This window comes from Eschrichtius robustus, chromosome 1, assembly GCF_028021215.1.
Source record: "Eschrichtius robustus isolate mEscRob2 chromosome 1, mEscRob2.pri, whole genome shotgun sequence".
Lineage (NCBI taxonomy): Eukaryota > Metazoa > Chordata > Mammalia > Artiodactyla > Eschrichtiidae > Eschrichtius > Eschrichtius robustus.
In genome coordinates, this window is record NC_090824.1 from 10,273,762 (window position 1) to 10,300,602 (window position 26,841).

The 26,841-nt window shown below is 48.0% G+C and overlaps 1 protein-coding gene across 1 annotated transcript; it reads left to right on the forward strand.

Moving 5' to 3' along the window:
- Positions 1 to 11,916: 11,916 nt before the first annotated feature.
- SERPINA12 (serpin family A member 12) lies at positions 11,917 to 22,850 on the forward strand. The gene is given in 5 exon segments (XM_068551809.1): positions 11,917 to 12,436; positions 12,439 to 12,554; positions 14,257 to 14,528; positions 20,892 to 21,039; positions 22,659 to 22,850. Coding segments are annotated over 5 exon segments (1,248 nt in total).
- Positions 22,851 to 26,841: the final 3,991 nt, after the last annotated feature.

A 26,841-nucleotide genomic window follows, 5' to 3' on the forward strand; every position in this document is an offset into this window, starting at 1 on the left:
TCTTCTGCCCCAGGGGAGGAATCTGGGAAGGATGGTTCTACTCCCCTTTCTCTCTGAGGTTTACTGGGTGTCAGACACTCGGTCCTAGCAAGCCAGGCCCCAGTGGTGCCATCTGCCAAGCCCCCATGGGTGTGCCTAGCACAGTGCTAGGTGCTATTTGGGAAGGGGAAGGAAAAGCAGGCCTGAGCTGTTCTGAGGGCTGAGAAAGGGAACCAGACTTGTCGCTCTCTTGGCGTGAATGCTTGCAGGGCCCTCTGGCCAGGTTGACCCAGAGGAAGGGATAGGAGTGGTAGAGGCAGGCTCGGCAGGTCCTGGGCGGAGGCCTAGCCAATCTGTAGATGAAGCTTGAGGGGCTGGGAGGATGCAGAACCGGAGAGAAAGGGCCAGGTGGCTGGGAGCAGCAAGACCTGAGGAAGGCCACAAAAGACTGACCAAGGAAAAGGAGGGGCTGCGAGGTTAACCCAAGAGTGTGTGTGTATGTGTGTGTGTGTGTGTCTGTCTGTCTTAGGGGAGAGAGCCAAGGGCCAAGGTGACAACTCAAATAAGCATCCTGCATCCTTCCCCATGCCTTGCTGTAGGGGCTAGAGCACCATTCTGGACAGGGGCTTCAGGGATCAGTGCTGGCTGCCAAAATACTGTGGCTGTCGACTTCATTTATGGCCTTCCAGAGATGTCCCTAGAACAAGGGCTTTGGAACCAGAAGATTTGATTTTTGAGTCCTGGGTCTGTTCATTATCTGGCTATAAGAACCTCAGTTTGTAAAATGGGTCTAACAGCATCTAACTGACAAAGTTGACATGAAAAAATATGCAATACCTATCAGTCAATGTATCTACTAATAAGGTTGATGAAATAAAATTTATCTTTTAAGGCAGGACAGGAAAAATTAAACATAAAATTCTCTTCATGTGTTTGGGCCTCGTCCCTCCCTCCTTAATGTTCAGTGCGCATCTGCATTACACATTCACCAGAGCTCCTCAAAGATGGGAGTGCCCTGCTCCACGCCGTAAAGATCAGTTTTTTTTCTTTCTTCTGATGCTAGCAATGTAACTTCTTAAAGGAACAGTGTTCTTTCTCAGCTCTTTAGGGGATCACGGTGACTCGCTGCTTGCTTTGTACACGTGCATACGTGGACTGTTGATCCTTGGTGATCTCTATGTAAAATATCCGTGTATTATTTTGATGTATGATCCTTTGTCTTGAAAATGTATGTGACTGTGCCCTTGACTTCTAACAGGTGGAACAGTTCTCAGAGCTTTCTGAGAATCTGCTTCCTGGGTGATAATCCTCAGTTTGGTTTGAATGAAATTTCCTTTTTTTCTTCTTAACTTGAAAGTTAATTGAATTTTTGTCAACAGTATGTATGAAAGCGCCTTGTTCTGCAGAGATAAGGGTAAAGAAGAAAGTAAGATAAAGAGAATGAGATGAAGAAAAGCAAAGCCAGACCCCATTCACAATGCTTCAACGCATATTTCCCCACATTCCTTACCTGCCCATTAAGGAGCATATATGGTTATTCCTGATGCATAAGAAGTCTCCATTGTGAAGACCATTAGGTCTCTACAATGCACACATGCTCCTGTTTGTGATTGGTCCTTATTTTATGTATGCTGTGCAGTTTTAAAACATTATATTACTTTATATCCATCTTTCCTTTCATGGTTTCTGGCTTTTGTATGTATAGTGCTTAGGAAGTTCTTCACTCTAACAGATTTTCCTTCAGTATTTTTAATTTTAATTTAATTTAATTTTTAAATGATGTGTTCATTTCCCAATATTTGTAGAATTGATTACCTTGTCTCCATTGTTTCAAAATGCCATCTTGGATGCAACGATTTTTGCTATTTACAGAATACTTCCTAAATTTCTTATGACTTGTGTTTATACTTCTCTTCTTCTTCTTTTTTTTTTTTTTTTCTTACCTGCCTAGGTTTTTTTTTTTTAGGAAAGACTTTCAACATTTTGTACTGAAACCTCTTTGGGGTGACCTAGAATCTTATTGGAAATTGCTTTAAAAATAAATGTTCATTTTTAAAAAAAATCAGTCACCTCTGACACTCCCATTAGAGCTTAATTTAAAGAATAAAGTTGTGTGTTTATTAACTCATTCCTTCCTTTATCACTTAGAGGTCCACTTGAATATGTTCTAATGTGATTTGGGCCCTGTTGTGTTTCACACTCTTGATCTGTCACCCGTGTCTATTGGGGATCCTGCGAATAACAGAGAATTGTAGGCTCACCCATGGAAATGGAAATTATCATCTGGGACAGTGGCTGAAATCTTTTTTTGTTTTTTTCATTCACTGTTAATGTACATTTGGGTGTACACTTTGGGACTATCACATAAAGCTGCTATGGACATTCCAGTACCTGTGTTTTATGAACCCACAAGCACTCATTTCTGTTGGATATACACACGAGATATATTAATGGGTCAAAGGGTAAGCTTAGGTTTAGCTTAATGGGTCCCGCCAAGCAATTTTCCACAGTGCATGTACCAGTTTACACACCCACCAGCCGTGTAAGAGAGTTCCACTTTCCACACCCAGGAGTTGTCAATCCTGTTAATTTCAGCTATTTTTGTGGGTAGGTAGTGGTATCTTGTTTTTCTGTTTTGGGGTTTTTTTTGTGTATTACTGATGGCTGATGACGTTGAGCACCCTTTCAGATGCTTCTTGGCCATTTGTATATCCTCTTTGATGAAGTATCTGTTCAAGTCTTTGCCTACATTTTAAGTTGTCTTTTCCTTATTAATTTGTAGAAATTTTAAAAATCAGGTAGTATTAGTCCTTTATCAGACATACGTCTTGTAAGTACCATCTCCCAGGCTGTGACTTGCCTTTTCACACTCTTAGGTGACTTGGTGAACAGAAATTCTTAATATTCACAAAGAGCAATTCATCATTTTCTTATGGTTAATACTTTTTTGTGTGCTGTTTAAGAAGCCTTTGCCTATCTCAAGGTCATAAAGATATTCTATTATATTTTCTTCTAGAAGACTAATTATTTTGACCATTGTAGTTTTTAAGCTAAAAATATCATTGAATATCAGCAGTTCATATGGTTCATTCTAGTACCTTTCACATTTGGGTTTATGATTTCTTAAATTAGTTTTGAATGTGGAGTGAGACACGGTCAAAGTTCATTTTTCTCCATGTGGCTGTTCAGACTTTCCAGCACTATTTGTTGAAAGGACCATCCTTTCCCAGTGAATTGCAGTGGTTCCTTTGTCACATAGCAGGTGACTCTTCTTGGGTGTGTCTGACCTGGATTCTCTAGTCTGTTCCATTTGTCGAGTAGTGTGTCTCTGTGCCAATACTTCACTGTCTTAATTGCTAGAGCTTTACAGCAATGATTGATATCTGGTTGTGTAAGGAAGCTCAGTGTTTTCAGAGATGTCCCAGAAGCTTCCCACAATCATCAGGTGGGAATTATTTGCTTTAGTGCAGAGCATCTCAACCTTGGAGGTTTATTATAGTCCCCAGGAGAGGTTCTTAAAAGCACCCTCACGCTGCCTTTATCCCAAACCAACTAAATCAGAATCCCAGGAGGGATATTCAGGGAATGAATATTCTTAAAGGTCCCAGATAATTCTAATGTGCTCCCAGGCCTGAGATGACTACTTCAGAGGTAGGATATTCCCATTTTTCAGAAAGGGAAGCAGAAGCCCAAGGTCACATTTTCTGGCGGCATTAGATCATTTACTCACTTTCTCTAGGCGGCAAGATCTTTGTTGTGCTACTCTTGCCCTCAGTTTTCACCTGGAGAACTCCTATTCATCCTTCAGAACCCAGTTCAAGATTGCCCCATCTATGAAACCGTCCCAAGCACTTCAGGAGGGATCAGGTGCCTCTTGAATGCACTCACCTCCCAGAGCTACCTCTACCTCAGCCTTTACCAAGCTTGTCTGTATCTCTGTGCTCTCCTGTGTTCCCACCAGACTCAGGCTCTTGGAGTCTGGGCATGGCATGGTCATTAATATTTTCCTAGACCTCTCACAGGCCCAGCATCTGGGAGAACCAAAAAGCAAGGGTGAAACTGGAAACTCCTTGCTCCCCCCTCACCCCTCCCCATGACCATGCTGTAAAAACATATTCAGGCCACTGCCCGGCCTCGGGCCACTGCCTCCTATCCGTTGGCTCACCGCAATGCCCCCAGACTGGACTGTCATCTTTACCCTCCCAGCCCTTGATGGACACTAGGCTCAAATCCCATTATCCACAGGTGATCGGGGCAGCCTCAAGTCTAGACGGTGGTCCCTTGATGTTGTTGGCAAGGGCTGGTCCTCCCTTAGCCATCTCCCTGATGCTCCCCACTGACTCCCACCCCTGCAAGGCTACCTTGGCTGATGGAGGACTCCAAGCGCTCTTCTCCCTGCAGGCGTGTGTGGCTCCTCACCGAGACTTAGTGCCTGGCCTGGCCTCCAGCCCGCTTGGCTACCCTCCACTGTGACTACTGGCCTCTGGGCACTGTCTGCGCTCAGGCATCCCCGGTGCAGCCCCGCATGGCTCAGCAGGCATCCCCACCGCCCCCCCCCCCCCCCCGAGTACTGTCCCTCCCAGCCTCTCCCACGAATCCCCGTGGGAGTTTGCCCTGAAGCAGAACCTGTCTGGAGTGACAGGCAGGTGTGGCTCGCAGGCTCCCAAAGGCCTCACCCTGTCATTAGCAGGCAGGGCTCTTTCCTTCCTGACCCAGATTCTGGGTCAGTGTCTGCCTGGTCTGCTGTCAGCCTCCATCACGGTGGGACTACTGCTCTCACCTCAGCCCGTCCTTCTGTAAGGGGCTCAGTGAACAGAGCCATAGAGGGTGGCCTCTCACCTCATCGGCCATGGACCTGACCAAGATGCATTCCGACAGACAGGCCCGCCTCCCTGGGTGAGGCAAGGTGGCAGCTCAGGGCCCCCTTCGGGGGCTCTTCCTGATTCTGGCAGCTCCAGACCCAACATCCCCATGGCCTGGTTGGTCTGGCCTGTGAGTGCATCCCGGGCTGAACCAAGCCCAGGAAAGGGCCAGTGTCACCTCTTGTCTAGAATGCATCTCTGGGTTATCTGCTCCATACGTTGGTGGGGATGAGAGTCATGTCTGCTAAAGGTAGCATCCCAAAGGAAGAAGAACACTGCCCACAACTCTTGGTGCTATGGTCATACAATACCTATTATGAAACATCTCGAAATGGGGAAGGAATATTTGAATGATTTTTCTCCTCATTAGTGTTCATTAGTGAAAGCAGAATTGAAAATATGTCCATTGGACCCATTGCTTTTCCATTCAGGGATCAGTGGGTCTGAAACTTTCTCAGACATCATCACTGCCCTCTGATAAACCTGAAGATAAGAATCCCATCTTATTTTAAATCTTCTAAGAATGATTTCTAAAGTAATACCTGTTCCTGAAGGACAACTTTGAAAATACAGAAAAGCCAGAGGGGAGAAAACGACCCTAGCCTCATTACTCCAGCACAACAAATATGCACTCAGAAAACAATTTGTAATGTTCTTGAATGATCACAAATTTCGACGTGAATTTTTGATTCCTGTTACCCCCTAACAGAAACTATGTATTTGTCTGTTCATCTCTCTCTGAGTTCTCTTCCCTCAAAGGACTCCATGTGAACTAAGCTGATAGAACTGACAACTATAAAGTACCTGAAAAAATTAGCAAAAGAAAGAAATAGGGAATAAAGAGAATGACCCCAGAAAACCCAGCTATCAACTTCTTCCCACTGATGACAGTAGTGATATTTGGGTCGAATATTTAACATCAGAACTACAGGCTGATCTACCTGTAGAATACTCCAGGTTCCAGAGCCAGTGTGATTGGGAAATATAGTAGTTGCAAAAGATATGAATGGACTTCATTAGGGAAGCCACACCCCAGTGGGTGGGGTCTAAATATCATGCAGCTGCCTCCGGGGATGGGGAGAAACCCCCGAGGAAGAGGTGTGCACATTGCTCCAGAACCTCCATCACCTGCCCAATCAGGCCAGCTAATTTTATTGGTCTACTGTCTACTTTTCCAAGAGGCCATGGAAGTATAAGTAATAAAGCAAGAAAAGCAGATCCATTGGCTGGCTCTGTAGATTTCTTCTGAATGTACTGTGAGTATGATATCTTCCCTTTGTAAAGGTCAAGTGTTTCCTTTGAAAGGGTCAAGTGCTTCTTGTTTATTCCACACAAAGTTTGTTTTAGATTGCAGGAGGGTACAGTAAAGTCCCAGGACGGGTGTCTAGAAGAAAATTCTGGAGGAGTGCCAGATCTTGGAAACCCCTCTTTGGAAGAGTGCACTGGGCATCTCTGGTGAGACCATGATTATTTTCATGGATGTCTATCTCTTGTGCTTTTCCAGAGGAAAAACCTTGGTGGGTGTGGGGATGGGGGTTATCTAGGGAGATAAGGAGGCCCCTCCAAATCAGGTCTGCCCCTGCCATATAGTTCTGGCCATGGTCAGTCTGTCTGTGAGCTGTTTGTTTATCTTTATCTCTCCCCAAGGACAGAGGCTGTATCCATCGATTTACTATTCCACGGAGAAAGTGAGGCCAAGCAGCCCATTTCATACATTTTTGCAGGATTTCCTTAATGGATTTCCCGTTCTGATCCATCAAAATGCACGTTTTGACCTCGGATAGCTCCTTTGTCCACTCTGGGGCTCGGTTTTCCCTTTATAGCACAAGTGGCCCAAAGTTGATGGTCACTCAAACTTTGCAACCCACATAGTCCCTCATCCTACCCTGAAGTCACTGGAGGCAGGAGGAACAGGCCAGGCAAAGAGCTGGAAAGTGCTTGAGGATTTGGAGAAGTCTGCGGGGCTGGCTGTGGGCATCACCTCTCAGGAGAGAGGGCTCCTTGCTTGGGTTTCAAAGGAAACTGTGGGCCAGTCAGCAGCATCGGCACAGACCATCCCTTGGGCATTGCTCCAGCGTCCCAGTGCCTGGCACATAGCGAGAGCTCAAAATAGTTCTTTAAAGGATGAAGGCAGAGATCTCCAGGGCAAATTCAGAGGTGAGATGTTGGACCTGTGTTCCATCCTCTTTGCTTCCCAGGAAAGAGGATAAAGTCTATTGCCATAGTCACTGGAGTTCTTTCATGGGTCGGTCTTCTCTCACTCGCAACGGGGGAAAGATTATGTGTCTCACCACCACTTAGTTCTAAACTTGCTTTGAAAAATAATAACTTCGAATATGGCTAGAGTGATTTCTTATAACAATATCAATCCCTTAAAGCAGGTTGGACCACACAGCATTCTTGGGACATCTCCTCGGGTGTGGGGCTTTTGTGCTGGTCTTTTGGGATGCCAAGGCACATATTTAGGAGGGGTCCCTCAGCTCCCTTCCGAGTTTATCCAAGTACTGTGCACTCTGTGGAGAACTTCAGAAAGGGCTGGAGGAAAGCTGGGGTCTTGGAGGTCCTGGGGTTCCAGGGTGGGGCAGGACACCTGGGTCCAGCCTGTGCAGGCAGAGACCCCCTCACTGAGCAGGGGCCCTCTGGCTAGTGGACACTCGCTCATTAGGGCTCAAGTGATTGGGGATGGGAGCTCGTCCCAAGCACCCTAAACTTTTTAGTCTCATTGGCTTGAGGACGGACACCACTAAACTTTTCCTTTTCGCTCAGTTTCATCACAGAGAAGAGAAATAGGATAGCAGACGGTCAGGAGACAGGTGACCTGGGGAGGGTTGGGGGAGGTCTTTTCGCCATGAAGTCAAAGCGCCATGCGTGGAGTAATTCTTCTGTACCCTGTGTGTGCTCCATTTGTTGGTGTGTTATTTCCTCAAACTACTGGAGATAACAAGTATGAAAGTACTTTGTAAAATTACAAATATTATTATTGTTAAAAGTGTTATCATATCTCGCTGCTCCCATCCCTTAGGCACTGTAATGAGGGTATTCCAATTACTGGGCTTGAGGATGGTGTGGGGCATCAAAGCAGCGCTGGCTGCCCCGCCCCCTGTGGGTAACCCCGCGCCCACCCCGTGTGTAGACTTCAGGCACCTGAACCACTCGTCCAAAGGGCTTCTTGTTTATACCTGGAATATACCTGGTTTGGATCTGTCTTTAGGATCAATGAGTCCTGAGTCCATGTCATGCTAGTTCTACTACTCTTAAGAGAAGAAAAATATTTTCCCAAATTACTAGGGAATGTGGAACCAGGATAGTCAGAGAAGAGTTGAAATTCTGATTACAGCTTTATCTGCCCCATGTGTACTCCACAGAGTTCGGTTTCTATCCTGTTCTTTTCCTTCTTTATTTTATTTACTTATTTTATTTCGAGTAAATAAAACCAAATAAACACAGTCCCTAATAAAAATGAACAAAGAATTGCTCAACTTGGGCAATCTATCAGTTTACTGGGAAATAACCAGTCCCTTGGGTATTTTAATTGATGGGATCAAAATTAGCCTACTTGGGCATCTGGGACTAGTATCCATCTGACAAGTTTGGGTCAGTGTAGGGCCTGTGGTGACAGACGGAAGGACCCAGAAATGGGGCTAGTGTGGGCTGCTTGGAGGGGAGAAAGGCCAGGCTGTTAGCACCCAGTGGGCCTGAGCAGGGTCCCCAGTGGGGACCACTGTGACACAGACTTCTAGAGGATGGGGAAGCTGAGGCCTGGCAGGGTGTGGGCTGTGTCATAAGGGTGTGGGCGGCAAGCTGATTAGCAGCATCTAGTGGGGAAAAGGCCAAGGTATCACCTCCTCCCCATTTAATAGATGAAGATATTAAGTTTCTGGAGGGTAAAGAGGCTTATTGGGAGCCACTGAACAAACGCATAAGCTGGAGAAGACCAGGATTCAGTCTTCTAATTCCATAATCAGTTCTTACTTCTGAAACTCGGTGAAGTAGGAAAAAACTTTTAGGGGTCACTGATCAGGCATCACTGTAGAACTGCGTATGTGAGCTGTCTGTGCCAGAAAATGCTTCTAGGATGGAGTTTCCTGCAGTTTCCCTTCTCTGCTCTGAGTTCTAGCCCTGTCCTGCCCTGATCCATACTCGGCTCCTGGGGCAACCTGCTCAAACTGCTTCACACCTCACCTGGCTGGTCACCCTGCTGCTAGAATGTTCTCTCAGCTCCTTGACGGCCATGTCTTAACTTCGTCATTTCCAGTCATTGGGAAATAATGAACACAAAGGCGGCCAGCTACTCTGAATAGGAGAAGTTTCTATTTTTAATCAGGCAGACTTTTTATGGTCCAGCCCACTAACCTGAGAGATTGAGTCCTTTCCATTTTGTTTTCTTTCCTTTATCTGAAACAACCTCAGGGATTTTATTGATCTTCACCTCTATAATCTATTTTCAGACAGCCCCTAGAGCCCTGGTTCATCACCAGCTGTTTTTAATTTTTACTAAACAATGAGTCATTAGGAGTGAAAGGTATTTAGAGATCACCTAGGCTCAGAGAGGGGAAGGCCCTTCCACAGTTTCACACAGCTATGAGGTGCAAGATCAGAGCCAGGACTCCTGTCTGCCTGGTAGGTAGTCCCAGCACAAAAAATAAAAAATAAGTAAAAATTAAAAAACTGGTATTTGTTAGGATACTTTCACCTTGAAGTAACTGACCACGTAACTCACACTAACATCACCGGAAGTCTAGGGGTAGGATGGGCTCCAGGTGAACTTACTCTGGGGCCCCTGCCCCAGTTTCTTGGCAAAGTCTTTGTATGCACCCTCTTTGTGTTCTGGCTTTGTCCTAGAGTCACTCCCCTCTTGGGACAAAGGGCTAAGGCAGCCCCTGGCATCTACATCTCCCTGTCTGGACATCCAGAGGAAGAGAGAGGGCAGCACCCAACATTCCAACAAAGAGCCCTGAAATACACCCTCACTGGATCACTTAAGTCCCGTGGCCCTCCTTGAACAACTGTCAGGGCAGAAACTCACTGTGCACTGATTGGATTAGGCCTGGCTTGGGGACCAATCACTAGCAGGGGAGTGGAGGTTACCCTGACTCATTCAGGGCTACCCTTAGAGCTGGGGAGGGGGTCCCTGTCCCTGAGCACGTGAGCTGCCTGAGGTAGACACCTGAAAAAAAAAAAAGTGAAGTTTCCTTAGGAAGACAGAAGGGATCATGGGAAGCAATGGTAGTACAGTATCAAACACTGGGCCACAAGCTCCCTGAAGACTCATGTCTGCTGTGATGATGGCCATATCCACAGGACCGGGCATAGAGGTTTTGGGGGCACAAAGAACGTGGGGATTTGGGGGCACTTCTAGGTGCAGGCCTTGTGCTGCTCTTCATTGGTCCCCTCCTTCAATCAATTGGAAAGAACCTACTTGGTGCCAGGCACTAGGGATTTAGCCACAGTGGACTCTACTCTGCTGGGCCCAGGTCCCCGGGGCTGGTGATGCTGTGAAAGTTGGCTGCTACCAGCTCACAGCTGCCCTTTCCTCTCCAGAAAACTTCCCTTGGCTGATTGGAGCTAATTGACACAGAAAGTGATGCCCTAAGCCTTACATCCTGAGGGGCAGACCACAGCCACTGACTAATTCCCTCTGAAAAGTCAGTCCTCTTGCCTCAGAAGGTCAATGCTGCCAGGGTGTCCGTGCTCCAGGGCATGGACATGCCCTGTGGATCCGGTCCAGACTAGATGTTATCTGAGGCCACATCCTCACTGAGCTCCTTCGCTTTCCAGCCCTGCTTTCCTCACTTCCTGAGGGGCTCATCCTAAGGTCATTCCCCCATTATACAATATATACCTGAACCCTTGTCTCAGGCTCTGCTTCTCAGGAACCCAATCTAAAACCACCAAGAATAGCCTTTATTGTTGAGCAGCTCAATATTTCCCACAGATTACCAGTATGTAAAGATGTAAATTACAGGAAAAAACATAGGAAGTGGTAACAGAGGACCAAGCAAAGAAATCTGCCTTTATTTGACATATAAGTTGGTCTAAAAAATCACCAACATGTCCAACTACTGAAATGAACACACTTTTTGGCATACTGTATTTTGGCAGCATAAGGGCTAAAGACGAAAGGAAAACAGAAAATGAAATTTTTCTCCCCCCAAAGCTCACAGTCTTATGGGGAGATGTCAAAGCTGAGAGGTGGTGAAAGAAGCAGCAGTCCTGGAGCCAGGCAGATTTGGCCTTTTCTCTCCATAACACTGCCCTCTTTTCTTCCCTGGAAAAGGTCTAGGGAAGGAAGTTTCCTAGAGACCTGGGTTCTCCTGGGGTGGTTATCTACCACTTATCATGTGATCTTAGACAAAGGACTTTATCTCTGGTTGTAAGGAAAAATACTCCAACTCAAGCCAGCCGGCTCTGAAAGGGATATTTACTGGCTCTTATAACTTTGAAAAATGGAAGTGGGTGGCTTCAGGTAAAGCTCAATCCAGGAACTCCAAATATGTCACCAAATATGTCTTCTTATTTCTCTCTTTCCATCTCTCTCTCTCTCTCTCTCATCTTTCCTTCTATATGTGGATGTCATGTCCACATTCAGGTCCAAGGCTTTACCATTAAGCCAGTCACCCCAGAGTTAAGAGGACTTTGCATTCTCAAAGAAAGACACTGATTTATCTGATTTTTGTCACCCTCTCATTTCTTAACTAATCAGTGTGGCAGGGGAATACAGTGTTATGATGGCTTAGCCTGCATCAGATGCCCACACCATGGGGTATTCTTATTGTGATCCAATGGAGAGGAGGAAGCAATTCCTTAAAGGAACTGAGATCCTCTTACTATAAGACTCCTCTACACTCAGACTTCTCATTTATGCAATCATTTCTATTCCCTGAGGTGACTGCAAAGGCTACATGCTGTAATGGATGTCAAAACACTTATGAACTGCTATGCACAGCACACCCTGGTCACTGTATCACTTCTTTCATTGGTCTTCCTTCTGGATAAGACAGGGGTAATGGGGTTCTTTTGTTCTCTTTTCTGCTAACCTCGGGTCTACTACTCAACAGGACAATCTCCAAGGAAAATGAACCCCATGCTGGTCCCGGGCCTGCTTCTGGCTGGCCTCCTCACCGTGGAAGGTCTTCTGAAGCCCAACTTCTCTCCAGAGAATCATGAAGCTGTGAGTCAGGCCCAAGCAGGGAAGGGAAGGACGACAGCTCAGGAGCTTGCAAAGCGAAACACAGACTTTGGCCTCAAGCTGTTCAAGAAGCTGTCCTTCAACAGCCCTGACAATAATATCTTGTTCTCCCCCGGGAGCATCTCTATGGCCTTTGCCATGCTGTGTCTGGGTGCCCAGGACTCCACCCTGGCTGAGACCAAGGAAGCCTTCAATTTCAGGAATATACCCAAGAAAGACCTTCATGAAGGCTTCCATTACCTCATCCACAGGCTGAACCAGGCGAACCAGGACAGTAAGATGAGACTCGGGAATGCCTCGTTTATCAACCAGAAGCTAAAGCCACAGAAGAATTTTCTGACAGATGTCAAGAACCTATACAAGGCAGACACTGTCCCCACCAACTTCCAGAACTCGGAAAATGCTCAGAACAGATCAATGACTATGTCAGCGTGAAAACCCAGTGGAGAATCAACAACCTAATCAAGAAGATAGACCCTGACACTGTGATGCTTCTTATCAATCATGTTTTCTTTCAAGGTAAGGCTTAGGGCATGTTGACGTGAAAAGGATAGGATGACCAGTAGACTTGAATTAAATACATGGGTGGTCCACTTGCTTGCTCTGTAACCCTGAATTCACATGTAATTAGTCTCTGAATCCTATTTCTCCTATCTGAAAAAGGAGTAGCTCAATACATAGCTCATAGGGTGGTTATTGGAATTCAAAGTGAAAATGTATGAGAAATGAATTCTTTGAAGTCTATTCTCCAAATGTGCATTTTTATTATTACTGATTATCCTAACACAACATTGGTTGTAGAGGTTGGAGTGACATTCTTTTCCCCATTTCTTAGATCAGAAGAGTGAAATTCAGAGAGAGATTAATTGACTTACTCAAAGCTACAAAGCCAGCCAATGAAAGTCAGGACTAGAATCCACTTCTCTTGACCTGAGGGCTGTGCTTTCCATAGCTCCAAGTAGATGCCCAGGATGGTGATGGTGTTGATGGTGGTGATCATGATCACATTGGTAGGTGCCTTTGTCTTCTTACCACATGTTATAGACTCTTCAAGTCTGAGGATAAGGTACTGAAAAAGAAGATGGAAAAATATTCCCCAATCCAAGCTTCATCCACCACCACCATACACACGCACTCACACATCACACACACACACAAATGTTGGCCAACATAGGTGAGAATGAGAGGCCAATAACCGTCAGGCCAGGCAAGATCACTACTGGGCTGTCAGCCACATGGTCCTGAATATGGAAGTTCAGCTCTCCCAAAATCCACAAGGAGATTGATGGCTATAGAAAAAAAAAAAGGAGTGATAATAGTAGACTGAAATCTCAGTCTGCCCAAAGCAGGGAAGAAAGGAGAATCAAGAATTTCCCAAAGTCCCTACATCCCCTAGATTACAACGAGAACAACGACAATGATGCTGATGATGACTGGCATCCACTCAGCACTCACTACACACAGTCACTGAGCTGTGCTGCCTTTCCCTACTAAGTCTCACAGCAGCCCTATGAGATTCCCATCAATAGCCCCATTTGGCAGATAAGGACACTGAAGCCCAGGGAGATTGAGATACTTGTCCAAGGTCATCCTTCTAGAGCAATAAAGCCAGAAATTTGAACTCAGTGACTTGGGCCTAAGGGCCTTGTATTGGGGGCTCTGAGAGTAGCAAGTGTGAAAAGACCCAGGTCTGAGTTTATGACATCAAAGGGTCCTTAGGGTCAAAAAGTAGGGGTCAAAACACCCAGCTTTAGGAGTTCGCTGCTCTTCAGCACGCTCCCAAGGGCAGCCCGTTAATTTAGTTTTCTTAGTCCCACATGCAAGTGGCTCCTCCAGGGCTGACTTTGAATAGACTTGAGAATTTTCACTCATATCAGACCCAAATAGCCCCCACTAAGTGTAATCCAGTTCCTGCTTCTGTAACAGAATCCACAGGCTTTCTCAGCCTCAGGAGCACCTGGGCTTAGGACAGTCTGAAGCTCCCCTCTCAGTCAGCAACACTAGTCTTGGCTTCATTGGGAACTGATCACTGGGGCCAAGCTCACCTCACCAGAAGTCTTTAGGGCGTGGCATGAGGTCAGGGGTTCCTGTGGACCTACTCTGATATCCCGGATTATCCAAACCCCTTCCTTAAGTCCATATGGACAGAGACCCAGGGGTTAACTGGATCCAGTAACCTCTTCTCCCTCAGGACACTCGTGTCACTTTGTTCTTCTTCAGTCTTAGGCCAGGTGGCAACATGAGTTTGATCCAAAGGCAACTAAAGAGGAAGATTTCATTCTGGATGGAAACAAGGCAGTGAAGGTGCCCATGATGTTCCACATGGGCATGTACGAAGTTGGTCATGATGACCAGCTTTCCTGTACTGTCCTGGAAATGCCCTACCAGGGCAACATGACGGCGGTCTTCATTCTTCCTGATGAGGGCAAAATGAAGCACGTGGAGGAAGCCTTGGGGATGAACACTTTTGCCAGATGGAAAAAATTACTCATACGAAGGTAAAGAGAGTGCCTGACATATGCAGTGTCTTCCTTCTTCCTCCATCTCCTCCCACTGTCTTTGCTTCTTCTATCCCAGATTTACTGAGCTCTTACCCCATGGATAAGCCCTGTTCTGGGCTCCATGATGAACATATTTTGGTAGGAGGTAGACTGGAAAACAAGTCATAAAAATATAGATGCTTAAACATTATGAGAGTGCAGAGGATGAAGCAAAAACTTGATGGGCAGTGGTGGTCAGAGAAGGCTTCACGGCGTAGGTGACATTGGTGCCGTCTTCAAGGCTGAATAGCGGTACGTATGGAAGGGATAGGAGTGACGGAATCATAGGCAGAGGGAAACTGTGAGCACAGGCACTTGGAGTGTCAAAGGGAGCTGTGAGCTGCACATTGTACATAGACTGCTTTCAACTGTGGGGTCATGATAAAACCAGTGAAGTGTGCCCCAAGTAAGTTATACTAATAATAGTTGAAGAACCAAAGTGAGTAAATAATTTTCTTTTAAAACATAAAGTTAGAACAGATTTAAGGTAAGCCTCCAGAATCCCTCCCAGGCACTTGCCTCCTAATAGCTTTTCTCAGGAAAGGTGAGAGCTAGCATTAGAGTTAAGGCTTGGGGGCTTGATGTCAGTGTAGACCTTCAAGGTATCTCGAAAGTTGCTGGGCGAGGACAAGGTCTGTGGCACCAAAAGTGAGGGTCCAGCTGCTCACCGCTCAAAAGCCAAAATAGAGGCAAGTTGATGGAAAGGAAAGTTTGCTTTATGTCAGATGCCAGCAATGGGGCGGGGGAGGGGGCAGGGGGAAGGGCAGACTCCTGACCGAAGGCCGACTCCCCCCCACCCAAATCAGTGGGCAAGAGCTTTTATAGATGGAGGGACGGAGCTACATGCAGAAACAGCATAGTCAGCTCTGACAGTCACCTTGAAATTGGTCCTGCAGTGGTCTGATCTGTGTCATCTTCATTGTTTTAAGTACAGTTAGTCTTTAGTTCCAGGGTCAGTTTGTTCTCATTCCTTTGAGGCCAGTTCTCAGAATTGTGACAACTTATGTCATGGCTACAGACTGGTCATCATGTAGTTAACGTCCGCCACCTGGTGCGGGTGTCAGTGTCTATAAGGCAGCTCAACAAGTATGATTCAGAATATTATCCATAGTCCTTGGGGAACTAAAGCTCCTTGACTTTGCTTTAATGACTAAACTATTATTATTTGGTCTCATTTGACTGTTTTCTTTTGGTTCTGCATTTTCTCACTTCTCTGATTAAACTTATTCTTTGGCTAAAGATTTTCCACAGACAAAAGGCAGGCTGAGGACATGGGGGCTGAGGACCATAAGGCCCTGCTCCATATCAGTGGGTCTATGAGGTGGAAAGGGCAACTTCCACTTGGGTAGAAACGGTATCAGGAAGTCCTCCTCCTTGGTCCTTTTCTCTCTCTTCCACCTGACCCCACCATCACTCTCCATCCAAAAGGTGTTTATTGAGAACCTCGGCCACGCCCAACGTGCTGTCAGGAGCTGAGGAGGGTTCTAAGAGAGGCAGAGACAATGCTAGGACTGAGCTGGGCTGCCCATGGGTGGTAACTGAACTAATGCAGCTTCCTTCACATGGGAACACACCCTCGGAGGAACTGCAGAATGCATTTCAGATATCTAGATTTCGTTGCAAGCTCATGGGAGAGAAATTCTAGTTCTGAATGCTTTAGATAAAGTCAGTGTTTGGAGAGGGTAGGGAAAAGCAGCAGGTAAATGGCTGGTCCCAAGAGGGTTATTGCACCTTGGGTTCTACACAACACCCCCGATCCTTCCTGCTGCAAACCAGGGGCCTCAGGTTGGCAAAGTCTGGCGCCTGAGACAGAAACAAGAGTCTGGGTTCCAACCTTAGTTGAGACCCAGTTTTCTCATCTATGATGTGTCCATACGATGCCGACTTCATAAGACTCTTGAGAGAATTAAACGCGCCTGAGCACAGCGCTGCCCCTCAGAGGGCATGCCACGAGAGTAAGACCCTTTCTTCCTCCCCTTCTAACGGGTTGAAGAGGCAGAGTTGCAAGGTTCTCAGATCTGTTGAACCTCTGGCTTGTTGAATGACAGGTGTCCTGCAAACCTGGTCCTCCTACCCTCAGGTGAGAACCCCAGGAAGTCAGCTCATTGGGTGAAGGTGAAGGCGTGGGCTCCCTTAACACGGGCATGCCCTCAGCGAGACTGATGGTGTCCAGCCTGAGCTCTACAGAATTTTAGGTTCACAGAGAAGTCCTGGGGACCTCTCTAAGGGGTTGAGGGATACGTAAGGGGAAAGGAAGGTGGAAGGTGGAAGGACTCCAGTACCCCCATCCCCATTTCACGCAGAAGTCCTGGCCTCATGAGACGTGGACTTCAGAAGATCCCATGTCCTTTATTGTTCAAATCATGGTGGCTTGAGACCTGGCAGTTGTATCACTGGGACTCGCATCCTTAGAGCCCCCATCTCCTTCTCCCAGTCATTTCTGACAATTTTCCATGGGCTGAAGCTCTGGTGCCAATATTTGGTGCTTCATGCTCCCCTCACCAAGCCCCTCTGAAGCCCCTGGATCTGACACCACCACGAGGCCACTACTAACCACATACAGATGTTCCTGGGGGACTGTCGCCATCTCTCTGGTTTCAGGATAGGGGCCCACCCTCCTTCCTTTGCTCCTCCACCCAAGTGTGTGGTAAGCCCTTTGAGATCTCCTGCAGGCCAGCAAGTCTGGGCCCAGGGATACCTACAGTGCATGGAGGTGGTCTCTCATGGAGTCCAGGCACAGGCTGCTCTCAGGGTCCCTTCCAGAGCGCCCTCCCAGCTAGCTCCTGGTCTGCCTCCCCCCGACCATGCTAGGACTGCTCCCAGCATCTCCGTGCCTAGAAGCCAGGCGTCCCAGCCAGGAGCACCGTGGAGAGGAGTGTTCTTCTCACCCCAGCTGAGGTCCTGTCTCCCCAGTCACTTCTGGCCCCAGGATGACTGAGAGCAGTAAAGTCCACCCCTACACGGGAAACTCTGCATCACCATGCAGGGCAGTGGTCTCGCCCATGGCTCCCAAGGAGGAAATTGTGTTTCATCTGAATGAGGGGCCAACGTTCCTACCCTCTGAGCTCACTGGGTCTGAAGGACAAGTTGTCAAGTCCAGACCCCTGCATCGGTCCTCTCTGGGCGAGGGCAGGGGGATGGACTCTTGCATGTGTTCTAGGAGAGGCTGAAGAGAAAACTCACCTTTTCCCCAGGAGAAGTGACCAAGTCAACAGACACACACCTAAATGACACACCCCAATTACCTGTCTGTGCAGGACACCTGGGAATTTAGGCTGTGGGTGACTACAGCCTGGACTCTTGCCTGTTCAGAAGAAAGACATCTGCTTTGATTTTTGCATAGAGGCCTGTCATGGTGGGTTCCCCAGAGGAAAGGCTCAGTTTTCTCAAAAGCAAATAGAAAGCTCTACCTATAGGCGACACCAAACTGCTGATATATCCATTTTCTCGGTACAAATTTTGAGGGTCCATTCCCAGCCTAGGTACCCCATCACACGTATACATGTTTACTGGGATGTGTATCTGCCTTCCAGCATCTGCCTTCCCACTTTGGCATGAACTAAAGTCAACCTCCCCATTTATGCCCAACCTCCCCATTTATGCCCTATCTCCCCTCACTACTCAAAAATATCACCCTAGAAACTCCCTTTTCTCCTACATCAGCAAATGTTTTTGCTCTCCACTGAATCATTTCCATCGGATAGGAAGATGCTCTCATTTCTCCCATCAAAAAACAATCTTCTCTTGACCTTACTTCCCCCATTGTTGCTCTGTTTCTTTGTTCCCCTTTGCAGGTAAATACCTTCAAGCAGTTGCCTCTGCTCACCGTACCCAACTCCTCCCCTCCTGTCTTCTCTCAGACCCACTGCAGTCAGCCTTTGCACTCGCCTCTCCATGGAGACCTCCATCACCAAGGTTACCAAGGGCATCCATGTGGCTGAATCCTGGACCAGTTTCAGACCTTCCTTCTCAATCTGTCAGCGGCATTCAACCCAGCTGGCCAACCCTCCTTCTTAAGAGGTGTTCTTCCCTCGGCTTCCAGGATCCCACAGTCTCTTGGCTCCTCTCACCTCTCTCCTGCTCAGTCTCCCTCACTGCCCCCGTTCTCCTCCAGGTCTCAGAACTGAGTGCCTCTCTTTCACTGATACTCACCCCTGAGTGTGTGCATCAGCCTCAGATCTTTCAGCACCACCTGTATGACCACGACTTCCACATCATTCTATCCCTAGCCTCAGATCTCTCTCCCAAACTCCAGAGTCGCATATCCACCTGCTCATCCAGGATCTCTCCCGATGCCTGATGAGATCTTAGTCTCAACACGTCCAGAATGAACATCCTGATCTCCCCCCATGGAAACCCCTCAAGCTTCTGATCTTATTCAATGGCCACTCCATCCTTTCAGGTGCTCAAGCTAAAAACCCTGGGGTCCTCCTTGATCACCCTCTCAGCCCCTCATTCAGGCCACCAGGGAATCCCAGTAGCCCTACTTTAAGATATAGCTGGAGTCTGGCCTCTGCCCGCCATCTCTATGACTCCCAGCATCTGACCACGGCACTCACTAGCTTCCACATGGTCTCCTGGCATCAACTCCCATCCCCATCCCCACCACCAAGAGTATATGATTAATAGAGCAGACAAAATGATCATTTTAAACCCACATCAAGACCATGTCACTCATCGGTTCAAAACCTTACTATGGCTCCCCATTTCACTCATAAAAAAAAAAATCCACCAAAAAAACAAAAGAAAAAAATATAACTTGTGGAACTCCTTTGCCCCCTTGAAAGCTTGCTCAAATCTTCCCTTTACTCCAGCATTCCTGATCCCCCTAAATCAATCTGTATTTTTCTTCCATAGCACTTACTGAGACTACCACTCCATGTATCTAGGCCTATGTCTCACTTTTGTTGTGATAGTTTTATTGCCCCTCTCCCTAGTAGAGCACAAGTTCAAGAGCATGGATTTTTGCCTGTTCTAGATGCATCTAAGCATGTAGAACAGAGCCTGGTACTCAGTAGGCACTTAATAAATATGTGTTGAATGAATGGATGAGTGGAAAGGTAAGTTTGAGAGTCACCGGGCCTATTGCTGGTGTTTAAATCCACGGCACGGAATGAGATCCCTCAGGAGGAAGAAAAGATATAAAAGAGAAGAGAAGCAGTGGGGAGGCTAGAGCACTATGGTGATGAGAGATAGGCAAGGAGGCGGAGCCGCAGAGGACGAGAGAGGGGGTGGCCGGTGAAGGAGGGGAGAGCAGAGGGCATGGACTTGGGTGGGAACGCTTCGAAATGGAACAAAGGATTGACTGTCTAGTGCCGCTTTCTGAGATTTGGCTGCTGGCTCTAGCAAGGCAAGGTCAGCGGCAACTCTGGAGAAATGGGTTGAGGCAATAATGGGAGAACGTGGAGATAGAGGTAGAGACAGCTTCCGCCCTGAAAGAAAGAAAAGACACGGGCCGGAAGCTGGAGGCATGACTAGGGGCCAAGGGACATGTTTTTGCTTTTGATTTGAGGATGGGGGTTGTTAGAGCCTGCAGTCTGCCCCGGAGGGTGATCCAGTGGATGTCATTTATGGCCGGTGCAGGAGAAAAAGGAAACGAAGGCAGGAATGAGATCCTTGGAGAGGCAAGAAGAAATGGGGTCCACGACCAGGTGGACAGGAATCCAGGGTCCACAGGTGCCTCAGGACATCTGACCCCAGGCCCAGGGCAGGGAGGCCAACCCAGGTCCCACCCACGGAGGATGTGAAGGCCAAAGGGAGAACAACTTGCCGATCACTGACACTGCTGAGAGCCTTCCACATATTCGCTTTAGCCCTCTTCTGGTCCCGTGGGTGCTACCATCATCACTTTCATACAAGTGGCTTAGAGAGGTGAAATCATTTGCTCCAAGTCACAGAGCTCATGGAAGGCAGAGTGGATTTGAACTCAGTTCTGCCTGGCTTCCGATCTCAGGGCCCTGCTGCTTCCAGCACCAGATTGCTGGGGTCACGATTGGCTCAGGGCTTGGGCGTGGCTGAGGCTGCAGTGGGTAGACCCTCAATGGCTGCGCTGAAGGCGTCCTGAGACATGGGGACTCGAGGACATTTCCGTGGATGAGGGCACGGGCACTTTTGATAGGAAATAGGAACACAGTTCAGACAGCATGGATGTTTTAAAACCCCCTCCCAGGCTTAAGGAGCCTCTCCTCATTCTGTGGATAGAGAGCAGTTCTGAGACCTCAGGGGCTGGGAGGACAAATGCCTCATCATCATCTCTCCTAAAGCCTGTCTGGAAAAACGGCAGGGTCCTGCTGCTCATCTGTGTCACTTTCTACTCCCTAGGGTCACAGATGTGTTTGTGCCCCGGTTGTTCATCACCGGAAACCACGACCTGAAGAAGACTCTTTCCTACCTGGGTATCACCAAAATCTCTGCGGAACACGGTGATCTCACCAGAATCTCCCCTCGTCGAAGCCTGAAAGTGGGTGAGGTAAGCCTGCCTGGCACGACGCTGCCCCCTGCAGCACAGGGAGCGTTCATACAGCCCCAGGCCAGAGCCACTGTCACAGCAGCTGTACGAGCCAAGAGTTCACCCACCAGTCAGGCAGGGCTCGAATCCAGCTCTGCCTCTAACCAGCCGTTTGATCCTGACCAAATCACATAACCTCCCAAGCCTCGTGTTTCTAGTCTTTAAAATCTGAACCATCAATCTCCTGGTCCTACTTTGGAAGTTGATTCAAGGCAACAAACAATGGATGGAGGCTTGGAACATTCATCAGGCCTAGAACTGACCCAGGCTTGTAAGGATTAAGTCGTGAACATGTTCTACGTAGTGTAGAGATAAGCAAGCAAAGGACTCCGTGGTCTCCAGCAAGGCTGAGCACCTGCCTATTGGCGGCAGTCAGAGAGGACCACTCGGGGTAGGGTGCCCAGATTTAGCAGATAGAACACAGGGCACCAGTGAAATTCAAATTCAGATAAGTGATGAATGATTGTTTTTAGTATAAGTATATCCTGAATATTGCATGGGATATACTAGTGATAAAAATTTCATCGTTTATCTGAAATCCAAATTTAACTGGACATCCTGTGTTTTATGTGGCAACCCTACTTTTAGGCTTAAAGGGCACTGAGAAGGGGGAAGATTTCAGCAAGCAGAGAAGGGTGCGGGCAAGATCTTCCTGTAGGGGGAGCAACATGGCCTAAGGATAGGAAGTGGGAAGGTGTGGAGCCCAAGTGGGTGGGGATTGGCTGGGGCTAAATTCAAGCCAGTCTAGGAAGGATCTGAGTTGCCGAGATGAGCTGACAGTAGGTGGCTCACTCAGCTGTATTTTCTAGCTTGCAACAGGAAGAAAGACAGTTAATAGAATTTTATTGCTTTTAAAAGTTTTCCTGCTGCAGACTTTGCATAAACATTCAATGCCACCTGCCCCTTTCCTATAGGCCTTTATTGAGTTCAATGGCCCTTTTCTTTCCCGCAGTCAGATGTGTTGATAGCTGCGATTCTACATGGAAACATCAGCTCTTGGCTTGCCAGTAAAATTGTTAGCATTTTGTAGAATGGAATGAAATGTATCAGTATTTCACAGAAGCCCATCAATTTCCCAGTGTCAATTACTTAGTCACAGATGTTGATGCCTTTTAGGTGGATCTGGGGTCTGAGTCATCAGACCCTGGAATCTGACTCCTTCTTAACATTCCACCAGGAGGATGAAAGGAGTGTGAAGTGGGCTGGAGGCTTTGGGCCAGGGATGCCACCATCTCCCTTCCATCTAGCTAAAGTTCGGGATAGCCTTTCTGCCATTAGTACCACTGATGCTTCCCTGTAAGTCATGAGAAACATAGCAAACCCCACTCTGTCCCCCTCCCTGTAGCTGATGCTCCCCCTGCATCATTTTTTTCCTTCATGCTGCATCTACTTGTTGAGCATCCTTAAGTGATGACAGCAGAAAAGCCAGGAGCCCTGGGGCAGCTGGCACCGGCCAAGTTACTGCTGTGCTGGGTGACTCTGGCAGAGGCTTCTCCCTCTCTGGGCCTCTTGCTGGCCTTTGCCCATCCAGGACCTTCAAGTGGCTTCGCAAGCACTGACTTCGCTCCTGTTTCCCTCAGGTGGTGCACAAGGCTACCCTGAAGATGGATGAGAAGGGCACAGAGGGGGCCGCGGGCTCCGGAGCACAGACACTGCCCATGTAGACACCGTTTAAGGTCAAGATAAACAAACGCTTTCTGCTGATGATTAGGGAGAATGGAATGAATAACCTGCTCTTCCTTGGAAAGATTGTTAATCCTTCTGGGAGATAAGGGGGAAATCCGACTTGCTACAGACCCCAACTATGTTCTGGGGTTGAGTACGTTTTGTCTCCCTGGGATTGAGACCACAGGGACTTTCTCATCTAATCTCACACTATCATGAGCTCCCCAAACCACTGTCCAAACAGGCAGCACCATTGACTTCTGGCCATCAGTTTTCTCCCCCTTCAAATGTCAGGATTAGACGCCCCACCCACATCCACTTGACAGTGATCTTCTCCCCCCCTGGCAGGTGGAGGGGTTTTGTGATTTAATAAACAACACCCCCAAGGTCTGCTGACTGTTGGTGGATAATATGGGGAAGCTGTGAGCCAAGAAGAGTACCTGGGGTTCGGAATGAGCGAGACCCGGGTTCTGATCTTAGAAACAAAGTGTCTTTGGGAAAGCCATACCCTCTCTGTGCCCCTGTTTCCCTATAGAAATAGACAATGATTGAGGACCAATGATAATCCGCTCTAGGGCTCTGAGGAGACTAGCACACTGCTTCAGAGAAGTTAATTCCCCTTTGAGAGCCCTTGGCTTTGAGTGTCTGGCATGTGAGCTACACAGATATCTCCCCAACAGGGTCCACATGGGAGCTCTGGACTCAGCCCAGCAAAACAGGAGTGGGGCTGGTCCAGCATTAGAGTACATGCAACCTAGAGTAGCAGCAGTCAGGACTCAATGCCAGGTGTGTCTGACTCCAGAGCCACTATTTCGGCACAAAGTGAAGAGCCCTGGGGTTTGAACCTGTCAGCAAGCTCAGCTGAAGAATGAATGGGGTCCATGCACCGCCCCTGGAAAGCATGCCCCTGCAGTGTCTGCATATGACCACTAGGAGGCACCAGTGTTCACAGGGCTAAGAATATGAGTATGAGGTTTCTTTAAGCACTTGATTCCTTTGTTTCCTGCTGTGAATTCCCAAAGCCAACGCGGAAGGTGTTTTGGGAGGAGGGGATCCTCACTGGCTTGACACTAAGGAGCCTGAGCTGGCAGCAGTTGCCAACCCCTAGCAATTCACAGCTCGCGTGCCTATTGTGTTCTGGTCTCAGCTACCCCTCCAGCAGTCAGAATGGACATTCATAGGCCAGGTGTGGAAAGTGAGGCTCAGAGAGGTGAAGTGACTTCCCTTTGTCCTTGTGGTTAGCCACAGGCAGCAAACATCTGTGACATCTGGTTTGGGCAGGAAAGGAGGGGTTCCCCATAGACCTGGGGGTCCGGCTAGTCATTCCTCAGCTCCAGTCCAAGGTAAGAGAGCTGCCCCGTCCCGGTTAGCAAGTGTGTGTGTGTGTCTGTGTGTGTGTGTGTGTGTGTGTGCGCGTGTACACGTGTGTGTATTCAATAAGCACCTTCTCCTCTGTCCTGGGTACCTGCAGGGCCCTGGAGATCCACCCCCCGCAAAAGATGGTAAGGAAGGCAGCCTGGAGAGGGATAGAGCTGGTTTAGGGTGTTAAGTGCCAAGATTGGGGAGCACCAGAGTAAGCACCTCTCTTTGAGAGGGTGTGGAGGGCAAGAAGGTTGAGATCCTGCACCCAGGACACAGATGTGGGAGCAAAAGGACCCCCGTGGAGTACTTTGCTGACAGTCACCATTTCCCTGGCACCAGCCTGGGGATGGAGGTAGGAGGACCCCAGATGAACACCAGAACCCTCAGGAGTCGTCTCAGGTCCATGACGTATGCCACTGGGGACATGGGACAGGAAGGTAAGCCACTTAGTAGCTGGGTGACTTGGGCGTGTCATTTAAAGCCTCTGAGACTCAGCACCCCCTCCTTTGTTGAAAGGTGCTATTCCCTCTACTGGGCATGCTCACCTCCTGCCTAATGAGCTCCTACTCATCCTTCAATGCCCAAACCATTATGACCTCTTTATGGAATTTTCTCTACCAAGAAGCCCTTCAATAAAGTACTCACCTCCACGCATTGTGATGGCTCCTGGGTCTGAATTTTCCCTCCACCCCCATGTGGGCTACAATCAAATCCTGCATGAAACAATGACTTATGAGGCAGCAATCCCTGGGCTAGAAGCTGATACAAACAGACCTGGCCCCTGCCTTCATGGAGTTACTATCCAGTGAAAGAAACAGCCATGAATCGAGTAACAACACATAAATGTATGATCATGAGCTCTAGTGAACATGATGAAAGGCAGTCATGAGGTGCTTTGAGAGTTTGTAATAGGAGGGTCTGACCCAGTCTGGGGGATCAGACCCTGGGAACATGACAATTGGGAAACGCTCTGAATGCTGGGAGCATATCTGTTTTTGAACCATAACTATTAATTAAAACTGCATATGGGTGTATTTTTCCTCACGTAGTTAATAATATGTAAAACCCTGGTTGGTCGTTCAAATGGAAATGAAGCTTAATATCTGGTGCTTTATTCATCTTTCTTTTAACTAACTTTATTCTAAAAAGGACTGTTACACTTCTTCAATATTTTTCTATATGATTTCCTACTTTCACAGCCATGTTTTCATTCTTCACTACAGAAATAAATTCCACCTGAGCAAAAAAGAGGGGGAAGCAGCTGGGATGAGGAGCAGAGGGAAACTGTACCAAGCAGAGGGAACAGTATGTGCAAAGGCCCTTAGGTGGGCTGCTGGTGTGGAAAAAAAACTGAAATGAGATGAACATGCCAGAGCAACAAAATAAGGCAGGAGGAAGTGGGCGGTGAGGCTGGAGAGGTAGGCTGGGGCCTCGGAGGCCACAGGGAGAATGCTGGTCTTTAACTGAAGGACTGTGGACAGCTTTAGCAGGCATTTAGTTGGAGGGTGACCCAGACAAACTCGTGTGTTAAGTGTCCCGATGGCTGCAGACTGGGTGTCCCTGTGTCCCCAGGGCCCAGAGCCAGGGCACCTCATGGAGAACATGCTCAGTACGTGTTTGCTGAAAAGAAAGACTGTCCCAGAAATCACCCATGTTCCGGACACAGCCAGCCCCATCCAGAGCTCTCCTCTCCTCAGGGAGGGAAGGCCACGTGCCTTTGCCTGGCAGGCCTGCCGTGGGGCTCAGCCATGCCTGCTTCTTCAACACACCCTCTGCATCGCCACCTCCCTGTCTCTGCTCCTGCCGTCCCACCCCGCCCGGATGCTCCCCTTGTTCCCCATACTCTCCCCCTCCCATCAGTTCTTTTCAACGTGTTACTCATCCGTCCAGAAAAGGCTGACTCCTACTTCTTCTAAGAAACCTTACCAGGCCACATGTTTGGGGACTGACAGACCTCATGAGTGAATGAATGTGTTTTGACTTTGATGTAACCAACACTGACTATATGCCTCTCAGGAGCCCGGCACTTCATAGGGCCTTTCCCCAAACCCCTGACACCCCAACCCTTCAAGGTAGTGTGGCCATTCCATTCTACAGATGAGAAAACTGAGGCTCAAGAAGATCGCTTAATTTGCCCAAATCCCCACAGCTAGAAAGCCACAGAGCTAGGACTCTGGAACATTAATCCATCCATCCATCCAACAAATATTTGCCGAGTGTCCACTCTGTGCCAGGGACTGTTCCAGGGGCTGAGACACATCAGTAAACAAAATATATCAAACTCCTTGCCCTTGTGGGGCTTCCAGGCTGGGAGTCAGAGGCAGATAACAAACAACAGGAGTGATAAATAAATAAGAACATTGCATAGAGCAGGTCAGGGTGATTGGAGGGACTGGTGGTGGTCAGGTCGACCTCTTTGGGAAGGTGGCATCCCTGAGATTCTGCTTTCCATGGTCTCTGAGGTATGATCAGTGTCTGGAGACTTCTGGCCCAGGAGATGGCCACGAATTGATGTACCTGATGAGAGGAGAGAGGCTAGCCTCAGCCAAGGACGAAGTGCCCAACATCACAATCCCAGGGTAGGAAGGCCCCTGGGATGTGATCCAACTTGACCTTCCAGTAATGCAGAAAGCCTTTATGTGGCTTCCGAGCAGATGGCTTTTCAAGCACACGCAGGGTGCCAGGAGGCTGGTTTCCTGTCTGCCTGGGCTGAGGTCACTCGTGTGGTCACACACC